Source organism: Panthera uncia, chromosome C2 (genome assembly GCF_023721935.1).
Source record: "Panthera uncia isolate 11264 chromosome C2, Puncia_PCG_1.0, whole genome shotgun sequence".
NCBI classification, from domain to species: domain Eukaryota; kingdom Metazoa; phylum Chordata; class Mammalia; order Carnivora; family Felidae; genus Panthera; species Panthera uncia.
In genome coordinates, this window is record NC_064810.1 from 57,027,975 (window position 1) to 57,048,353 (window position 20,379).

At 41.8% G+C, this 20,379-nt stretch overlaps 1 protein-coding gene across 3 annotated transcripts in view; it reads left to right on the forward strand.

Moving 5' to 3' along the window:
* The first annotated feature begins 10,461 nt into the window (after positions 1–10,461).
* The window catches only part of CD96 (CD96 molecule), a 94,866-nt gene continuing 84,948 nt past the window's right edge, over positions 10,462–20,379 (forward strand). For 2 of the 3 annotated variants that reach the window (XM_049628154.1, XM_049628155.1), the window contains exons 1-2: positions 10,464–10,955; positions 13,139–13,492. In XM_049628154.1, the coding sequence (XP_049484111.1) occupies positions 10,895–10,955; positions 13,139–13,492 (415 nt within the window). In that variant the 5' untranslated portion in view covers positions 10,464–10,894. Of the gene's footprint in view, positions 10,956–13,138; positions 13,493–20,379 lie in introns of all 3 variants that reach the window. The other variant, XM_049628156.1, reaches the window with a different exon arrangement.

Below are 20,379 nucleotides of genomic sequence, written 5' to 3' on the forward strand. Positions count from 1 at the left end.
TACATAGGAAATTATATATTTAAAATCCATAATCCCTAATATCTCTGTCCAGTGGATTTAGTGCAAACCGTGACAACAACGTGTCAGGATCCAGGACTCCATGGGCGTCACATGGTGGTGGTGCACAATGTCTTGATAGATATTCATGAAAAAGGGGTTTTAGTTCATAGTCTGTGGCTGGGTCCTGCTACCCACTTTGAACTCTACATTTCTGGTTTGCTTATTCTCAAGTCTTCATTTCCCCCTTCTAATAGGCCATGGGGTATTTTCCTGATCTGCAGTATTTCATGCCCTATATCAAGCTTCTTTTCCACATCATAAAAGTAGAAGATTCATTGGAAACATCCAAGAGTTTTCCTAGATAAAGATTTCAAGTTGACACCTGTGCCCATGCTCTTCCTGTCAGGGAACCTTGGTCTTACCTGGAATGTTGGGACCAAATGAAAAGAGGAGGTCTGTTACAGTAACACTTGGTCTCCTGGAATGCTTTTTTTTTTTTTTTAATTTTTTTTTTTTTTAAATATCCCGTTCTTTTTTTTTTTAATTTTTTTTTTTAACGTTTATTTATTTTTGAGACAGAAAGAGACAGAGCATGAACGGGGGAGGGGCAGAGAGAGAGGGAGACACAGAATCGGAAACAGGCTCCAGGCTCTGAGCCATCTGCCCAGAGCCTGACGCGGGGCTCGAACTCACGGACCGTGAGATCGTGACCTGAGCCGAAGTCGGAGGCTTAACCGACTGAGCCACCCAGGCGCCCCTCCTGGAATGCTTTTAACATACAAGGAAGTGACAAGAGGTGATGGAACTGAAGTTGAACATAATGACACATTCTTCTGATTTCAACCGTTTTCCTTCCAGGAGATCTGAGATCCTCTTGCAGGCATCGCCAATAAGGGGAGCTCTTTCTCATGATAGGACTTACCTCATATTGCACAGGACTGAAGGAAGTGACATCTTTTTAAGCCCTTCTTATAGAAGGAAAAGGATCCTCCAACTGGCTCTCATTTATCACCCTGCTGCAAATTCTCTGACTGGTGACTCCTGTGAGGCTGGGTACTCAACAGTGGACTCGACCATGGTGCAGGTGAACCAGCAAAGAACGCCTGCAGCCTTTTCTGTTACAATAACTGAGGACCACATAGCTGGTATTCTGGATATTACCTTTTTGTCCCTCCAGATCTACCATGTTTACCAGTCCAGGAGGCTAGGCTGTGTGGACTGTGTAAATGAGCTCTCTTGACCTTTGGTTCTGCAAATGAGTACACACGAATGTCTCGACCTCACTCTCCTTCCTCCCTCTGTGGGAGGTGAGCTTGGGATGTTTATGTCCCCAGCTCCCTATCTGAAGGGTGTCCGTGGCTTGCTTGCACTTCTATACTGAAGGCCACGATTCCTGCCAAGAGGCCCTCTCCCTACAGTTACTCTCTCTGGTGCCCCTCTCCAATCCTCCTCAGTCTTGGGAAAGGAACTGGATCCCCAGTATTGCTAGCCCTGAGAACTATGCCATCGCTTCTTGTTTCCCCTACACCCTACCATGCCTTATGTATAAACCCTCTATTAAACTCTACTCAATTATCTCTTTTGGGTATGCCTTTTGTCTTCTGCTGGGATGAGACTGGCTTACCAGCTCTGGAGGAATGCAGCTCCCAGAGAGCACTAACTTCAGCGAGTGCTAGGCCTCTAGTGCCAACAGAAGTTGCATTGTGTCTTTTCTGATATTGTTAAAGATTACCTGCCTTTGGATAAGAGGCCTAGATTTTATCATACTCATCTCCTCATGGTTATGGTTACACCTTTTGGCTGTGTGGGTATCAGAGAAAAGAATCTTGCCATGGGTAGAGGTAAGTTTGTCACTTCTGTCTGAAGTACTGCCATTGGATTCCATGGCTCGTGGGACAAGGGTTTCTCTATTTTCTATAGTTCATTTGAGCATTTGGCAAGTCAGCCACGAAGTGTCTTTAAATATATATTGACTTTGTCAGGGTATATACCGTCTGCTCTTTTATGAGCTGCTAATTTCCCTAGTCTTGTATTCTTTACAGTGGACCTAAAGGTCATAATTTGTGGGGGACCCAATGGGAGTCCTTTAACTGTTTGCCCTTACAGTGGTCACCCCTCTCCTTGATAATGCTGAAATGATGTCAGAGAAGAGGAAATGTTCTTTATCTTTACCTCTGGATCAGTCCTAGTGCCTAACATGTAGTTGGAGCCCAATATTTGTTGAGAAACTCATCAAAATAAAGGATATATATTATTTTTAAGACTATCTGACTAGCTTATTTCAATTTCATGGACATTGTGAGATAAGTAGGCTATATTGTTCCCATTGATTGGAAATGGTATTACTCAGTAAAGAGAATCTGACCAAAAAATACTGAGATAGTATCTATTTTGTGGCCAGAACCATTCTGGGGGCTGGAGATAGAGCAGTGAATAAGGAGAGAGCCTTCGCATGCATTCCCCCTCAAGGGCACAGCCTGAGGTAAGAGCCTGTTTACAGCTACTTCGGGGTGTTGTTCTCTGGAACACAAATTAGGGACTGGAATGAGTAAAGCAGGAAATGAAGGCAAGCCAGTCCAAGAGCACATTATTAAGCAGCTTATATTGTGGACAGATGTGTCTGGGTCCCTCTGGGTACCCTCTGAGGGGCCATGCATAACACACCTTAGAATCACTCACCTGAACATGAGAAGAGGAGGGATTTAGGCACCAGCAGGATCCTGCTCCTCATTGGTCACGTGTTGCCCCGTGGTGCGCTGACTACCTTGAATTCTCAGGGTTGTTCATGTATCAGAATAGATGAGGCACTGCGTCTCTGCTCCAGAGACCCCAGGTCAGAAAGAGAGGGACATTCAGGGCGGCCAAGAGGGGGTGCTTTCATGTTGCACATGTAAGCAGCTGGTTCCTTCAAAAACCAGCTGGGATGAAAAGGTGAGTCAAGGGGATGTTTGGTGAGGTGTAAGAGGTGAATACTACACAAAATCCCTCTCCTTGCAGAACTTACATTCTAATGGAAAATAACAATACACCAACAAGAATGTAAGCAACCTAACTTCTCTTAGTTCATAAGCCCCATAGAGGAAATACGGCTGTTGTGAAACAGACGCGTGGTGAGGGGGTGGGGGTGCTCCCTTGTATAATCACAGGGGTCAGAAAAGCCCTTGAAGAGGAAGGGGGCATTTCAATAACCCCAGAATGACAGAATCCAGTAATGTAACAAGGCTGGGGAAGAGTACCAAACAGAGAAAATGGCATATATAGACACCCTCTGTGTCTGTGTTTAAAGAATACAGAGGGCCTGAGGGACAGAAAGGAAAGAGAGCAGGTTTGTGGTGAGTGAGGGCCTGTGGGGCTGGGAGGGAGGAGAGGGATTCAGGGGCCCAGCGATTGGTTGTGCAGAGCCTGGCCAGCCACAACAAGGTGTTGAGTTCCTCTCAAGCACCACTGACTATGCCTTAGAGATGTATGGAAAGAGGAGCTTAGACATTTACAGAGCTGGCATTTGAGGTTTGCACCTCTTATCAGGCCTCTGATATATTGTTCTGTGCAATTATATGTCACAAAGACACATATTTGAGTTACCTGTGTTGGGAGACTGGTATGTGGGGGTGAATCTCTTTGCTGTGGAGGCCTAGTTAACAACTCAGTCTGGTTCTGTGGTGCTTTAAACCACAGAACCGTGTAAATAGGGTCAGGTAAATAGCAATATTCATGATATAATCTGTATGGGGGTGGGGGAAGTGGCCCAAGTTAAACCATGCCTTTGAGTTCAGTATTTATGGAAGACATAACTCTGTGCCTTTAGGCACAGAACCCCTTTAGGTTCATCATTTCCCTTCACTGGGCCCCAGATTCCTTATTTATAAAGTAAGGGGTTGATTATTCTGAAGTTCCAGGGCCCTATAACAATTGTTAGAGTGTGAAAATTATACAAATGCTGGTAATTCCAAGTAGATTCTAACATTCTCAAAAGCAAAAAGGCATGATTAAGTTTTAGGGGAAAAGAGAGAGAAGAAAAGCTTTTCTACCTTCTCAGAAGTGACAAGGCATGACTGTTTTAGAAAAAATAAAGCTTTGAGGATCTTCTGTTTGCTTCAGAGGACTCTCCACACACACTGTTTTCTGTTGTTCATTTGTTTGCATGATCATCTAGTTCTAGAAGTGTCGTCTTCCCGGCTGGGTGCTGGGTAATTAGAGCAGCTTCCTCGTCTACCAAACTGTGTGGGTGGAGGACAGAGAGGCCCCCAAGAAAAAGAAGTGTTTGGAGAAGTAAATAGGAGACCTATTGTGCCCTCTCTGAGCAAAATGAAAGAGGAAAATACATAATAAGTGGTGAAAGAACAGTGGCAATAAAATCAAAACAATGCGTTACATAATACCAGGTGAAGTTAATTCACTGTCTTCGATTTAAAAATTGCCTGTTTGGCATTGCCCAGAGAGTTGGTCAGAATTCCTCTAGGAAATTAAACTGAAAAGCAAGCAAGCAAACAAATAAATACACAAACAGAAACTTCTCAAACAAATGTGTGTGTGTGTGTGTGTGTGTGTGTGTGTACATTCAGACATATAAATTGCTCACTGTTGTTTCCTCTGGGATATACAGGAGCAGGTGAGTCAAGAGAAATGTCAAGGGAATTAAAAGAAAGCAAATGATTTCTAGATTGTTTCTTACTTGTAAAGATATTGGAGGCAATTTGCATTTTAATTTGAAGAATGGTTGGTTTTAACTGTTAAGCATACTAAACTGAATAGTTTAATAGTGTGAGGTATGACTCATTACCTCAGTGTAACAAGTAGTACAGGGTTCTTTTCAACAAACTCTTTGACCTTGGCCAAGACACTTACCTCTGGAGCCTCAGTTTCTTCATCTTTAATATGAAGGACTCTACCTATACTATATAATTGCTACAGTCCCTTGTAGCTCCAACATTCTATAGATTTTGGCAGAAAATAGACAGTCTTCGTGTTGGGGTATGCACGTGTCTCTGTTTTTGATTCTTCCACAAAGCAGACAAATTTCGTGTTGGGGTATGCACGTGTCTCTGTTTTTGATTCTTCCACAAAGCAGACAAATTTTTAATAAGTTAGACTTCTTTTTTGGAGAAGGGGAGTATATTTTTATTTATAACTACCCTCTATATTCTTAGATAGGGTCTCAGGTTCAGAACAATATTTGTGGTCTCTGTAAGATCCTCAATCACTGGGGTACCTGAGTGGCTCAGTTGCTTAAGCATATGACTTTGGTTCTGGTCATGATCTCACGGTTCATGGGTTCGAGCCCCACATCAGGCTGTGTACTGACAGCTCAGAGCCTGGAGCCTACTTCAGATTCTGTGTCTTTGTCTCTATCTGCCCCTCCCCTGCTCGTTCTCTCTGTCTCTCTCTGTCTCTCAAGAATAAATAAACATTAATTTTTTTTAATTAAAAAAAAAGATCCTCAATCACCAAATAAAGTGAAATAATGTTCATTCCAAGGTTATCATTGAGCTAGAAATGCGAAATAATACCTTTTTAAAAGTTGTTCAGCAATGAGGACTTTCTATCCCACTCAACGAGCCTTCCCATTATAGTTCTTCTTCCCCCAAGAAAAGAATGTGATTTAACTCTCAATTACCCAGGAAATGCTATTAATCACAATCTGCTATTTCCTGGTAACACTACCTAATTAAGGTTGTATTGAGCCACACCATTACATAAAGCAGCAAATATCAATGTGGCCTCTGTATCCCTTCCTCTCTCACTTGCTGGCTCTGATTGGTGGGGGGGATTACTGGCTAATGGTTATATCCAGTTTTACTTAGTCTATTCTTTTTACCAAGTATAGAAACACAGGAGCACCTGGGTAGCTCAATCAGTTAAGCATCGGACTCTCAGTTTCCACTCAGGTTGTGATCTCTTGGTTTTGTGAGTTCGAGCCCCGTCTCAGGCTCTGTGCTGGTAGTGCAGAGCCTGCTTGGGATTCTCTCTCTCCCTCTCTCTCTCTGCCCCTCCTCCACTTATGCTCTATCTCTCTCAAAATAAATAAATAAACTTAAAAAAAAAAAAGAAACAATATCTGTATGTGATCTATAGTTTTAAAAATACAGTGTGGTCAAAATATATTTGTAGGAGTCTACCAAAGAATCACAGTATGTGATTTAGTTCCATACTATCTTTTTTAAGTTCTAAAATCAATTGCAAAACTTCTCAGTTTTTCAGGTGGTACTTTTTTCTCCATTGCGTGTGAAGAGACATTTCAATGTTTTGAATCTGGGTAGAATATCATCTAAAAGATTTCTTCTATTCTATGTTAATCCTAGAAATACTAATAGTTTTTAAAATGTATTGCTGCAAAAGTCAACTTTATTGAGTGATTAGTGAGCCAGCATTAGCTTCCCAGGGCTTTGGCAAAATCAAGCTCTCTCTCCCTTCTGTCTGTTGCTCTTTCTCTCATTGTTTATTTTAGCTTACCATTGAAAAATATTCAGAGATCACTAACTATAATTATTCCACTGAATTTTTAAATTCTATTTCTTAAAGTAAAACATTAGTAGAAATTTTATACTTATCTTACTTAAAGATTTTTTTTGTATGTCTATACAATAAACTACCATGCAACTATTTTAAAGGAAGGAAGTTTATCTTCGTTTCATTACCATGTGTGTCTACATTATATTATGAAGTAAAACAAAAGGGACAGGGTAGAGTGCATATAGTAAAGATAGTAAAAATTCATTTTCTTCCTATATACATATTTATGTAAAAATCCAGAAAGATATAAGACAAAATGTAAGTACTGATTGCCTGTGGGTGGTTAGGATTCCAGCTGATATTTATTTTCTTTGTTAACCTTTTAAAATGTTTTCTGGCAATGAGCAGATATTGATGTTGTCATTGGCAAAATGCATTACATTAGAATCAGTCTTTAATGGAGAGAGTTGAGCATGGTGGAGAGGACAATGATAAAATAGATTGCTATATGTTATGAAAGTGCCATGATATTCTTTCTCTCCCTTTAGATGGTAATTCTTAAAACTCATAAAATCCAAGTGAAAACCAAAAGAGGAACTTGATTCTCGTGAAGGCGAGGCCTTTCTACCTGTACCCTAATAGGCTATCCTTCACTTTCTGTCCAAAGTTCAGTGACCCCTTGCCCACTGCCCCGAGGGTAGAGTGGCTCTTCCACCAGGGATATTGAATTAATCCATTATACTTTCACATCATTTTACAGCCCTTACATCTATTAGAGTTGTTTTTTTCTCCACATTCTGATGCATGAAACTTGAGAGCAGATTTTTATTGCATGTTCAATGGGACACCAAGCCTTACTTCCTCTTTCTTTGTAATGTCCACCGCCTCTCCACCCCCCCACCACCCGTCACACTGCCATAACCAATCAGCAGCCTCTTGCCCTCCACTGCTTAGGGAAATATAAGACCCCTAACAGCTCTTAACCCTCTTTTCCCCCCTTACTGTTATTCACAAGCCCACCTGATTCATCTTTCTAAAATGTTACTTTATATATGTCACTCTTCTCTTGAAAAATCTGTAACTCTCTCTAACAGGAAGAACAAAATCTATAGCTCAGAATTCAAAGCCCTCCATAATCTAATCTCACTCTTTGAACAGCTTTGTCTGACCCAAAGCCCCTCAATAAAGCCTCTGTTCCATGATCACAACTGACTCAGAGTTGGCCTTGAACTTCAACAATTCCAACTGTTGGCTCTTCTGTTTGCTCTGCTTGGAATGACTTATCTTGTGGTTTCCACCAGACTCGCCCTTACAATGTGAAGCCAGCTTCACATTTCCACAGTGATTTCCACACTTAAAATGTTCCTAGCTTACTTGATCCCTCCTCTTCCTTTCCTAAAATCCTGGGCTACTTACTCATTCAGTTCTATGTCTTATGTTTCTTGACTCCTTTGTGGTGTGCGCGGATGTTTCTCTCCAGCAAAATAGCAAATGCCTTAAGAGCAAGAGCTGTGTTTTATCATTTGCATTTTAAAATCACTTAAAACTGTGCCTCTTCAGTAATCTCTTAAGAGTTGGCACTCAATGAATGAGTATTTCTCAGTTATTTGAAACATTAAACAGCATGTTTTCTAAGCATTTTGGGAGAGAAACATGTGCAAAGATAGAACAATCTACATTTTAATTTTTATATATAATAATTAAGAATAAAATCTAAGACACATCAGTAATATTTGAGCTAACCTCTATGCAAACCACAGAGGTAAGTGTGCCTTTGCTCAACTTCCTATTTCTGAAAATGTCCTTTTCTCATTGAGGGCGTTTAAATGGAGCATTTAAAAAGTTTGCTCAAAACACACAATGACAGCTTGCCTCTAGCAGAAATAATACGTGCCCCTGCTTCTCTTTGTAAATAATTGAATTTGCCTCTGAAGTTCAAGAAGTTCAAGATTTCTTTTTGTATGTGGAACTGACTGCCTCTGTTTTCTCTTCACAAGCAGCAGACTATCATCTAAGGCAGGAGAAACGCTGTGCAATTGGGATTTGGTCGAGCAGGGAGGATAATAGAGATTTTCATGACTTCCACTGAAGAGTTATTTTTAAGTGTAGAGAACGCCTGTCCCCATGCTGCATGGGCCTTTAGAAAATATTACTGGGATTGAAACGCAGTGGGGGCAGTTCCCATCACCTGGGACAGCGGCGCCCGTGTGCGGGGCGCTGCTGCCACCTGCTGCATGCACACTGTCATGGAGGGGCTGCTGCTTGGGTCTCACAGCTGTAGGACACCACATCCGTTCAATTAACATTCTGTGGGCATCTGAAATTTTTCTTCTCTTAGAGCCTGAGTGAATCCCAAAGGAAACTAGTCAAATCAGAAGACTCTGGGCCACCGAGGTGTCTATAGCCCTGAACGACACCCAGAGAGGGCCAGTCTGCCCAGCGGCCTCTGCACGGGTGCCTTGGGCAGCCCAACCCCAGTGAGAGGCAAGGACTCCACCTGTAGCTCTGGAAAATAAGAGATCTTTTCCCTTTTTTTCTGAATTTGAGGGATTTTTTTTTCCTGAAAAGGTGTTTTAGTTTAAAGCAATAGGAGACAGGAGACCACGAAATGCTTCGAGAGGACAGATTGTTTTTAGAGAATTCAGTAAGTTTAGATTTTTATTGATTTCATGTAGGTAATTCCTGATAATATGACAGGTGGAGTGAGATAACCTAAATCCCTCCCCAGGCTTGTAATGGGAACACCACCTGCAGGTCCAGATCTTCTTAGCCCATGTTTGCCACTGTAGTCCATCGCTGTTATTTACTAGAATGTCCAGGGGTAAAGGGGAAGATAGGAAGGCAGGGGTAAAGGGGGGGAGATGAAGGCACTGAGAACAGTGATACCTCCTGACTTTCGGTCAAAGTCTCTGCAGTCTGCAGCCTCCCTGAAAACATCCCTGTCAGCACCACCTGACCTTGCCCCTCCAGGTCACACCCCTGAAACTAAGTGTGGAGATGGGAATGGGGATGGGAATAAAGGTCTGGGGAGCACTGGGCTAGGAAATAAGTAACTCCATCCTCTGGCCTTTACAAGAAACATCATTAGCTTTGTAGTGATGAATTCGGATGACAGTCGTCATGGCAACTGTTTGCAGTGGTGGTGTAGAGGGGAGCCTGGACATCCTGGGGGACAGTAGCCCTTGTTTAACCACATGCACATCTCTGTTCCCCCGGTTACATTCTGGTCTCCTCAATGGCAGAGGTGATGCCTTATATCTTAGCATCATCCATATTACTCCCAAGTCCTTGCAGAGGGACAGATCAGTATATACAAGGTAGATCAGTACACCATGATGCCACGGTACACGATGGCAATATACATGATGACAACCTGGCCAGAATTCTCTCCCGGTAAAGAGTAACCACCTCAGGAACACAGCTCAGCCTTCTTGTTTGTCTTCAGGCTTGCTGGCTGATGCCTTTATTGTGTTAGTAAAATTAGAGTCACAGAATACTTCACCAGTTGTTCATATGGTTATATGTAAACACATATATTTATTCATTTTTACTCTTTGTTCATCAACCTTATGCTGTAGTCCTCAGCCTAATGCATGTTTTCTTGAGTCTGGAAGGCCTATTTTATCTCCAGCTGGAAAACCAATATCTGGCATCATATCCGGCAGGGAAGTCATCATATACTAGGACCCTTCCCTGAACCCCAGTCTGTCTTCTGTAAATGGAGGCAGCTGGGCAGATATCACAGGCGTGGTTGCTGGCTGAGATAGGAGATTCTTTGCCATTGGATTCAGATTGTTTCCGCCTTGCTCTTTCTGGTTTTTGGCTGAGGCACGGGCAAGTTCTTCTGCTCTCAGCAAAAAACGCCCTCCAGCCAGCTGGGTGGGAAGCTTCTCTGCCTGACCTCCAGCCTCGCCCAGATGGGGGTAGAAAAGGAACCCTCCTTCCTCTCCACCCCCCCCCCCCCAGAAAATGAAGGTTTTCCTGAAATAGGGGTGACAATTTAAAATTGAGCAGAAAAATGGATATGAAAGACACTAAGCTCACATTTGTTAAATGACTTTGTGCTCTTGAAAAGAAATGTATAAAAAGCACATTATGAGTCGCTCTGCATGATTTCCTTTGTTTGGATTTTAGAAGCAGCTTGACTGACACAGAGATCCTGAAGGAGAGAATCTTTGGATCCTGAGAAGTCTTTTAACGAAGGTGATACACAAAATTTTAGAGAACAATTTCAACATTGTTCTGTTGAAGGTTATACTTAGCTCTGAACCACATTACTTTCCTGTCTACGTTTCATTTCCTGGGGTCTTGCCAAGTGATAAACAGACCAGGCATGCAGCAGGTTTGGGGTTTTTCTGCACAAACAGGGTAGCTGGAGTTTGCTTCAAGGCATCAATTGACTTCTGTGATCGTGGAGATGCTGGCGTGAGGCCTTCAGGAGACGATGGAGAAAAAATGGACATATTGTGCTGTCTGTTCCATCATCCAGATACATTTTGTCAGGGGTAAGGCTTCCACTTGTCCTTTCTTGTCAGATCGGCTGCTTTCGGGGTGAGTGGGGCCTCTGTTCATTTAAAATGCGTGCGACATTGATCACTGAAGGCAGATCGTTGCTAAGGTTTTCAGTTACATATTTAAGTGGCAGCTTTTGCAGAGATGTTAAGAGTCCAGAAATGATTACTAACGAACACTAAAAACGAGAAGGGAATGAGTAGTTTGTGTCACTGCTCTGAGACATTTTCACCCATTTCCTTCTGAAGAGGACCTCTGGAGTAACTGGGAAATTGTGCTTCTCGGAAATGAAATGCTCTCCAAATGGTAGTGAGAACAACTCCAGAATACTAAAAAAAATCACAAAGCCATCAGTGCTCTGAGATCCTCGCTCATCTTTCTCTCTCTCTCAAGGATCCTGTTTCTTTTGTATGGAACAAGCATTACTCCTCCAAATAGCTAACGTCTTTGGGAGTTGAACATATGTTGAATTTTAATGCGGCATGTGTAGGTAAGGACCCAGAAGACAAAGGAGAGTCCTTATGACAGTGGGAACCCGTGTCTTCAGGGCCTATTTAAAAAAAAAAAAAAAACAAACAAACACGAGGAAAGATTAGTTCTGCATTCCATAGCATGGGAGTATTATAGTGAGCTTGAGTGTCTTAAGAATTAACTGTGCTTTACAGATACAGCAACGAAGATCCTAAGAAGAATTTCTAAATCAAAGGAGACTTTGGAATACAGTGCTGTGGATAGGATCAGAGTCGTATTATCAGGCAAAAGAGAGCTTACAGGGAACGACATTAAACTGTACTAACCTCTGTCCTACCCAAACTTTTGAATCCATAAAAGTGTAATAATTCCCATTTGTCAAGTACCTTAGAGAGAGAGCCTTGTTTCTTCTCCATTGCTTGTCATCTTTTTATCTTTTTCCTTTGTGAGCTTCAGTGGGACCTGTCATAATAGTATATCATTCCTGTAACAGTGTTCCATTAACGCTAAAACGGAGGCCTCCACTATTGAAGGCATGTCAAAGGCTCAATGCTTAACATATTTTAAGTGCCTTATACCATGTGGTCAGAGAGCTGATGGGAGAGAATCTTCTTCTTTTATGTCTAGTATTTCAAAGTGTTGATTATTGATGATCCTGACCATAGTTTATCTTTAGTGGACACCCTGAGGTATTTTCTTTCTCCCCTCAGGAGCCCCAACTGCATGAAAATAAAGGTCCTTTTGATCTTCATATATTGAAAGTCAAATTTCTTAGTCTTCTCAACCAATTTGGGAGGCAGTTTGGAGGTTATGAAGGTTACAGAAAGAGCACAGACTCTAGGCAACCAAATTCAGAGTCTTTTACTGTGAGGTGTGACTTTAAACAAAGCACTTACTCATCTTGTGCCTCAGTTTCGTCTTTGGTAGAGGGTTAACAACATCATTCTTTGATATGTGAGAAGGATTAAATAGTCTATTTAAAAGCCTCTTGAGAGCATACATTTTTATTTTTATTTTTATTTTTTTTTAAATGTTTATTTATCTTTGAGACAGAGAGAGACAGAGCGTGAACGGGGGAGGGTCAGAGAGAGAGGGAGACACAGAATCAGAAACAGGCTCCAGGCTCTGAGCTGTCAGCAGAGAGCCCGACGCGGGGCTTGAACTCACGGACCGTGAGATCATGACCTGAGCCGAAGTCGGACGCTTAACCGACTGAGCCACCCAGGCGCCCCTGGAGAACATACATTTTTAAAACAGCTACACACGTATCAGTTATGTTTTCAGTTTCAGAAAATATTATTTGTGTGTTATATGCAGCTGTTGATTCATCAAACCAAACAAAACCAAAACAAAACAAAACCAGCCCATGAGAGTCATTGCAAAGATAGCTGTCATAATGTTTGCTGGTGGGCTTCAGGTTCTAAATAGGCTTAATTTTATTCGCAGGTAGAGAACTTAAATTATTCTTTGGACAGACCAACAGACAAAGAGATCAATATTCCCCTAGCGTCTTTAATCAAATGCCTCCTCATTTGCATTGAGTCTCTGCTTTACTGTCAGGGTCACGCACAAGCTCTCTCCTCTACCTAAGGCAACCAGAGAAAAAAATTCCTCAGTTGCTCACCTCACCGAAGTGACCAAGCTTTTTAAATAAGAGTCATTCCACATGAATCACGTAAACTGATGGCTCATGTTCCCTTTTCAGGAGTATGGGGAAAAGCATCCAATGAAGAAGACATCTATGCTTTCCCTGGCTCTGATGTCAACTTGACCTGCCAAACATGGAAGAAAGACTTGTTGGTACAGATGCAATGGTCCAAGGTCACTGACAAGTTGGACCTGATTGCTCTTTATCATCCCCAATATGGCTTGCACTGTGCCAATGACAGTCCCTGTGAATCACTGGTGACTTTCACAAAAACTCCCAGAAATGTGTCAAAATGGACCCTGCACTTAAAGAACGTGTCCTCTTCATTCTCCGGGAAGTATGAGTGTAGCTTTACTCTGTTTCCAGAGGGTGTTCGGACTAAAATCTACAACCTGCTCATTCAGACAAATGGTAAGCATAACTGGTAGAGGGAAAGAATCCCATGCTTTCACTCAGCTCTCATTCATTCAACAGGTATGTATTCTGAGCCAACCACATGCTAAACGTGGTGCTAAGTTCACAGAAGTTGAGCAGAAAGAGGTATTGCTTGGAAAGGAAGACCGGAATTAACCAAATAATTCCACAAACAAAAGTAAAATTGCAACAGTGATAAGTGATAAGGACTACAATGGTCTTGTGAAAGAGCACGTAATCACGGCAGGGAAACTGACCCTCAGAAAGCAACACCTGAGCTCTGAAGTCTGAGGAAGGAGTGGACATTAATACCATTTAGGATGTGGAGGTTTTTGAGTGATCCCTTACAGCTTGTGTAAGGGACTTTATAGTGTTTAAAGAAATGGGAAAATGCCAGCAGGACTGCAGTGCAGAGGTTAAGAGATGAGGTGGGAGATATGGCAAGGACCGGATCGTGTCAGATCTTGTCAGCAATGTTTCAAGGGTTTGATTTTTATCTAAGAGCCATAGGAAGACATTGAAGTATTCACCACAAAAGGATGGCCTGACATTTATAGCCTGGCTATACTTGGGTCATAAAAGATTTTGCTGGCTTCAGTATAAGAATGGGGTGAAGGTGGGCCAGAAGGGAAAGGTGGGAGTGAACTAGGAGACCGTCCTCGTGGCCCAGAGGAGACAGAGTGGTAGTTTGGGTAGACATAGAAACAACAAATTATGTGCTTTGGGCATAAAAGTGAGGGCAATATGAGTGAGGGAGAGAGAAAAATTTAGGGTGACATCTGGGGGGGAGGTTGCCACTCACTGAAGGGAAAGGGAGCAGAGGAGGTTTGTGGGGGAACCTATGCAAGGTGCTTTGGATATATGATATATTTAGTACAGGGCAGGTAAAGGCACAAAGGCGGCTGCTGCACATGTAGCATTCACACATACTTGCTTTAGGGGGCTGCGTTTGGAGGCAGGAATCCTAAGCTTAAGTTCTAGCTCCTTTCTGGCCAGAAATAAATTTCACCTGGGGACCGTCATGTCCATTCTCTGAACCCATCTGGAAAATGATAATATTGCCTACCCCTAAATTAGTTGGTCCTATAGTAAATGATTTCCATTTATACTAATGGAAAAGAATGAAAATGAAAGCCAACAAATGGAACATGCGCTGGAAATGAAGTGTTTTTAACTCAGGGGCAAAGTGGCCTGATAATATAAGCAAAAAGCAACAAAAATTAACTCCTGAAGGCTGTGCTAAAAGAGGCATGGAACTGCCCAGGACGGGCAGCAGGGAGGGATTTATTACCCCCATCACTTCCTCTTCTTCCTTATCAGGAGATAAGGTGGTATTCAGTCCACCTGTAGACGCGGAGCTCCTCTGCCACTACTTTACAATGCCCTGTTCCCAGTGCTGTTGTCCAGGAAAAAAGAAATACTTGAGTTCAATTGGGGACGGGGTGGGGTGGAGTTGAATGAAGAGAAACAAGGAGACCTGTGTAGAACACTGCCTACCTGCCCATACCTTGAAGTCAGGTAGCCTGGATTTGAATGCTGGCTCTGTCATTTATTAGAAGTATCATCTTGGGGTGCCTGGGTGGCTCAGTCGGTTAAGCGTCCGACTTCGGCTCAGGTCATGATCTCACGGTCAGTGAGTTCGAGCCCCGCGTCGGGCTCTGTGCTGACAGCTCAGAGCCTGGAGCCTGTTTCAGATTCTGTGTCTCCCTCTCTCTGACCCTCCCCTGTTCATGCTCTGTCTCTCTCTGTCTCAAAAATAAATAAACATTAAAAAAAAAATTTAAAAAAAAAAGAAGTATCATCTTTGTCAAGTTATTCAAGTCTCTAAGCTTTTGTTCTATTGTAGAAGAAACATGAATGGTTATAGTACCTCCTTCACAGGTACCATTATTTTGATGATTAAATGGGGTCATCTGTAAAGCACTTAGCATACTTCCTGCCAGACTGGAAGAGTTTGGTAAAGGGTATTTTTCATTAAGAAGAGTAATAATGATAATGAGTGAACTCTATTTATCAGTTCTAATTTATAATGGGTCCTACTCCCTCTCTTCTTGCATTTGTGTAATTTGGAACCCAGCTGAACATTGAACATACATTAGCCCAAGTACACATTGACCTTGGCTTTAGATTAAGATTTTGTACCTTTTGCCTAAATCTGTGAACTGTACTATTGCATCTCTGTGGGTCTAATGTCTACTCCATTGAGAATTGGCTTGATTCTCAATGGATTGATGTACCCTATAGGAAGTAAGTCATATGGGGACATGTCCTCAACATGAGGACAGCACTGGAGAAGAGGTAGTATGTTATCCAGAAAGGAGAGTGGTGTTGCCTTTAAGGAAAGTGTGTTCCTTGAAATAAAGGACAATTCAAAGAAACTAAGTTTGCAGCTACTAAAAACTGCAACTCTCAGGAGAGGTAGAAGCCATGTCTACATGCTTTGTGGTTGGAAATATCCCAGATGATAACTTTGCTGTTGGTCAGCTGGACCAGATGAAAAAGAAAAATGGCCTCAATGTTAGAGAAATAGTTCTGCTACTGTGTATTGAGTACAAAGCGGGCAACATACAAAAGAGCAAAACAGAACAGGAAAAACCATCCTTCATTACAGAGTGACCAAAAATGTAAGCCTGGTAGAGTGCAAAGGGGCAGACACTTAACTCAGATGAAGCAGTTGCCTTTCGAAAGCCCTATCAAGTCCCCACCCAATGACACACCTTTTCCCCCTTTATTCCTTTGATCTTCACTCACTTCTTCTCCCATTTGTGCCATTTCCCTCGTACATCCCTGTGAGATGTTTGCAAGCTAGTTGGGTAAGCAAAGCACACGCGACGTGAAAACACTTACGAAGCTTGTGAACAAAGGTGAATTGAAGTGGTGTGTAAGAATCTAAATATGAAAATCTGAGGGACCACAGGCAGTTGGGACCTCTTGTTTCCTTTCCGTTGTGCTCTGAGCCATTCTGAGCCCTGTCTGTTCACAAAACAGTATATGCCTAAATTCTGTCCCTATGTTCCTGGGGCGGGGGCGGGGGGTGGGGGTTGCTGAGAAGGGATTCTGTTCTCTTGTCAAAAGATTTTGTTCCTTGGTGTGAGTTAGTGCTCCGAGGCTGTGGACAAGTATAGAAATGTAATAAACCGTTCAGCATTTGCTTCTTTTTCACTTTCACTTGACAGGGTTTTCTTCAAAGTGAGCTTTCAACTTACCCCAAGAAATGCAGTTTTCTGAGTTAAGCCCTGGGTTGTAGTAATCCAGGTTTCCTAGTTTGAATGCAGCTGGACCCGCAGTGCCTGAGATTGTATGAGCTTGATGTGTTTTAAAATCTGAAGTTGCTGGGCTCTGTTATCAAAGTGCAACATGATTTTAATTTTCCAGATCACTACAAAAGCCTTAGAGGGCTGTTGATGTTGTGACTGAAAACAGTAGGAGGAGAAGAAGTAGTGGTAATAGGAGGAGGAGGAGGAGTGAGAAAAGAAATACATAGCATCTAATAAGAGAAATATTCTATTCTGTTGTCAGTAAAAGAATATAATATCTTGATAATATAATCTTGATACTCTGAGTCTAACTACCTTGTCCATAATTTGTTCTCTGATATTGTTTTTCCAGTTTTACTGAACTATAATTGACATAAGACATTGTATTGGTTTCAGGTGTATGACATGATGATTTAAAAAAAAAATTTAACGTTTATTTATTATTGAGAGACAGAGCATGAGCATGGGAGGGACAGAGAGAGGGGGAGACACAGAATCTGAAGCAGGCTCCAGGTTCTGAGCTGTCAGCACAGAGCCTGACGCGGGGCTTGAACCCACAAACCATGAGATCAGGACCTGAAAGGAAGTCAGGCGCTCAACCGACTGAGCCACCCAGGTGCCCCGGCATGATGATTTGATATATAGATAGATCGATCTATGTAACTATCTGTATATGTGTATAGTGAAACGATCATCACAATAAGTGTAGTTAATATCCATCACCTCACACAGTTGAATGTATTTTTCCCGTGATGAGAACTTTTAAGATTTACTCTCTTAGCAACTTTCAAACATATGGTACATTATTATTAACTGTAGTCACCATGCTGTACATTATACCCCCAGAATTTATTTATCTTATAACTGGAAGTTTGTACCTTTTGACCACCTTCACCTATTTCACCCCCACTCCCTGCCTTTAGCAACCACCAATCTGTCCTCTGTATGTATAAGTTCATTTTGTTCTGTTTTTGAAGATTCCACTTATAAATGAAATCATACAGTAGTTGTCTTTCTTTGTCCACATAGTATAATGCCCTCAACGTCCATCCATGTTGTCACAGATGGCAGGATTTCCTTCTTTTTTTTTTTTTTTTTTACGAATGAATGATATTTCCTTGTACATTAGAATATTTTCTTAATCCATTCAACCATCAGGACGCACTTGGGCTGTTTCTATGTGTTAGCTATTGAAAATAGTGCTGCAATGAACATGCAGATGTGTATATCTTTTTAAGATAATGATTTTATTCCTTTTAGAAATATACCCAGAAGTGGAAATGCTGGATCATAGGGTAGTTCTATTTTTAGTGTTCTGAGGAGCCTCCATACTGTTTTCCAGAGTGGCTGCACCAATTTTATATTTCCGCCAACAATGTACAAGTGCTCCCTTTTCTGCATATCCTTTCTGATACTTGCTATCTTTTTGGTAATAGCCATTTTAACAGGTGTGAGATGGTATCTTATTGTGGTTTTTACTGGCATTTCCCTGATGCTTAGTGATGTTGGGCAATTTTTCCTTGCCTTTGGGACACTTGGATATCTTATTTGGAAAAATGTCTATTCAATTTCTCTGGCCATTTTTAAATTGGGTTATTTGTTTAGTTGTTGTTGAGTTGTGTGAGTTTTTTTTTTATATTTTAGATATTAATCCCTTATCAGATAACGTGATTTATAAATATTTTCTCCCATCCCATACATTGCCTTTTCATTTTATTGATATTTTTCTTTTCTGTTAAGAAGCTTTTTAGGTTGATGCACTCCCATTGTTTATTTTTGCTTTTTTTGCCTTTGCTTTTGGTGTCAAATCTAAAAAATCATTGCCAAGGCCAAAAAAACCACTGCCCTTATGTCTTCTTCTAGGAGAGTTATGGTTTGGGGTCTTATGTTCAAGTAATTAGTCCATTTGATTTGATCTTTATGTATGGTTTAAGACAGGCGTCCAGTTTCTTTCTTCTATCTGCAGCTATCCAGCTTTCCCAATATCACTTATTAAGGAGACTGTCCTTTCCCCATTGTGTATTCTTGGATCTTTTCATAATAATATTATTATAAGTTAATTGATCATATATGTGAGTTTAATTTTAGGGTCTCTGTTTCATTGATCTATGTGGCCGTCTTTTTTTTTTTAATTTTTTTTTTAACGTTTATTTATTTTTGAGACAGAGAGAGACAGAGCATGAACGGGGGAGGGGCAGAGAGAGAGGGAGACACAGAATCAGAAGCAGGCTTCAGGCTCCGAGCCATTAGCCCAGAGCCCAATGCGGGGCTCGAACTCATGGACCGCGAGATCGTGACCTGAGCTGAAGTCGGACGCTCAACCGACTGAGCCACCCAGGCGCCCCTATGTGTCCGTCTTAAAGTTTCTTTGAAATTTGCTTATTTATTCTGAAAAGAAAGCACAAGTAGGGGAGGGGCGGGGAGAGAGGGAGAGAGAATCCCAAGCAGGCTCCATGCTGTGAGCACAAAGCTGGACTGGAGGGCTTAAACTCACAAAACTCTGAGATCATGACCTGTGCCAAAACCAAGAGTCGGACTCTTAACCGACTGAGCCACCCAGGTGCCCCTGTGTGTCTGTTTTTATAGCATAGTTTGTTCTTGAACTTGAATGCTGACTCTTCTTAAATTCTTGTATTCAATCTTTATCCAACAAATATTTTGTGTACTTAAGGTGCTAGGCACCAGGAATACAATACAGACATGACTGTCATCAGGAATCATGAAGTTCAATGGGAAGAGACAAAAAATAGCCAAATAAGCCAAAAAATGTCAAATTGCAACAGTGAGATGTGTTCTTGCAGTAAGAAAGTAGTGTTTTGAGAGGATATAATAGGAAAATCAAGAAGGGTTTCCTGGGGAAGTGATGCTTGAGCCATAGTTAACCAGGTCAATGTGGGGAACACAGCTTTACAGAAAATGGGATGTATAAAGACTCTGGTAGTAAGGAGATAGTGCAATTGTGGGGGGTTTTAAAAGGTATTATGTCTTGAGCATAGGGATTGAAAGGGAAGCAGTTGAAGATGAGGCTAGAGAGATTGAGAGGTCCAGTCAGGTTTTATCTTTATCCTAAGAGCTGTGGAAACTAACTGATAGATGGTGGTTTTGATTTTTTTTTTTAATTTTTTTTTTAACGTTTATTTATTTTTGAGACAGAGAGAGACAGAGCATGAACGGGGGAGGGTCAGAGAGAGGGAGACACAGAATCTAAAACAGGCTCCGGGCTCTGAGCTGTCAGCACAGAGCCCGACGCGGGGCTCGAACTCACGGACCGCGAGATCGTGACCTGAGCCGAAGTCGGCCGCTTAACCGACCGAGCCACCCAGGCGCCCCTGATTTTGTTTTTTTAATTGTGGCAAACGTATAGAGAATTTATTGAAAAAAGATACAGAGGATAATGTAGAGCAGTTAAAAGACAGGGCAGAAATCTAAGTGAGACATGCTAGTAATTGAGTAGAGTGGCAGTGAGGGACATGGGGAGGAATGTTCAAATTAGAAGTATATTTAGGAGGGGCGCCTGGATGGCTCAGTCAGTTAAGTGTCCAATTCTTGCTCGATATCTGCTCAGTTCAGATATCGTTGAGCCCAGTTCATGAGGTTGAGCCCAGTGTGGGACTCTGTGCTGATAGT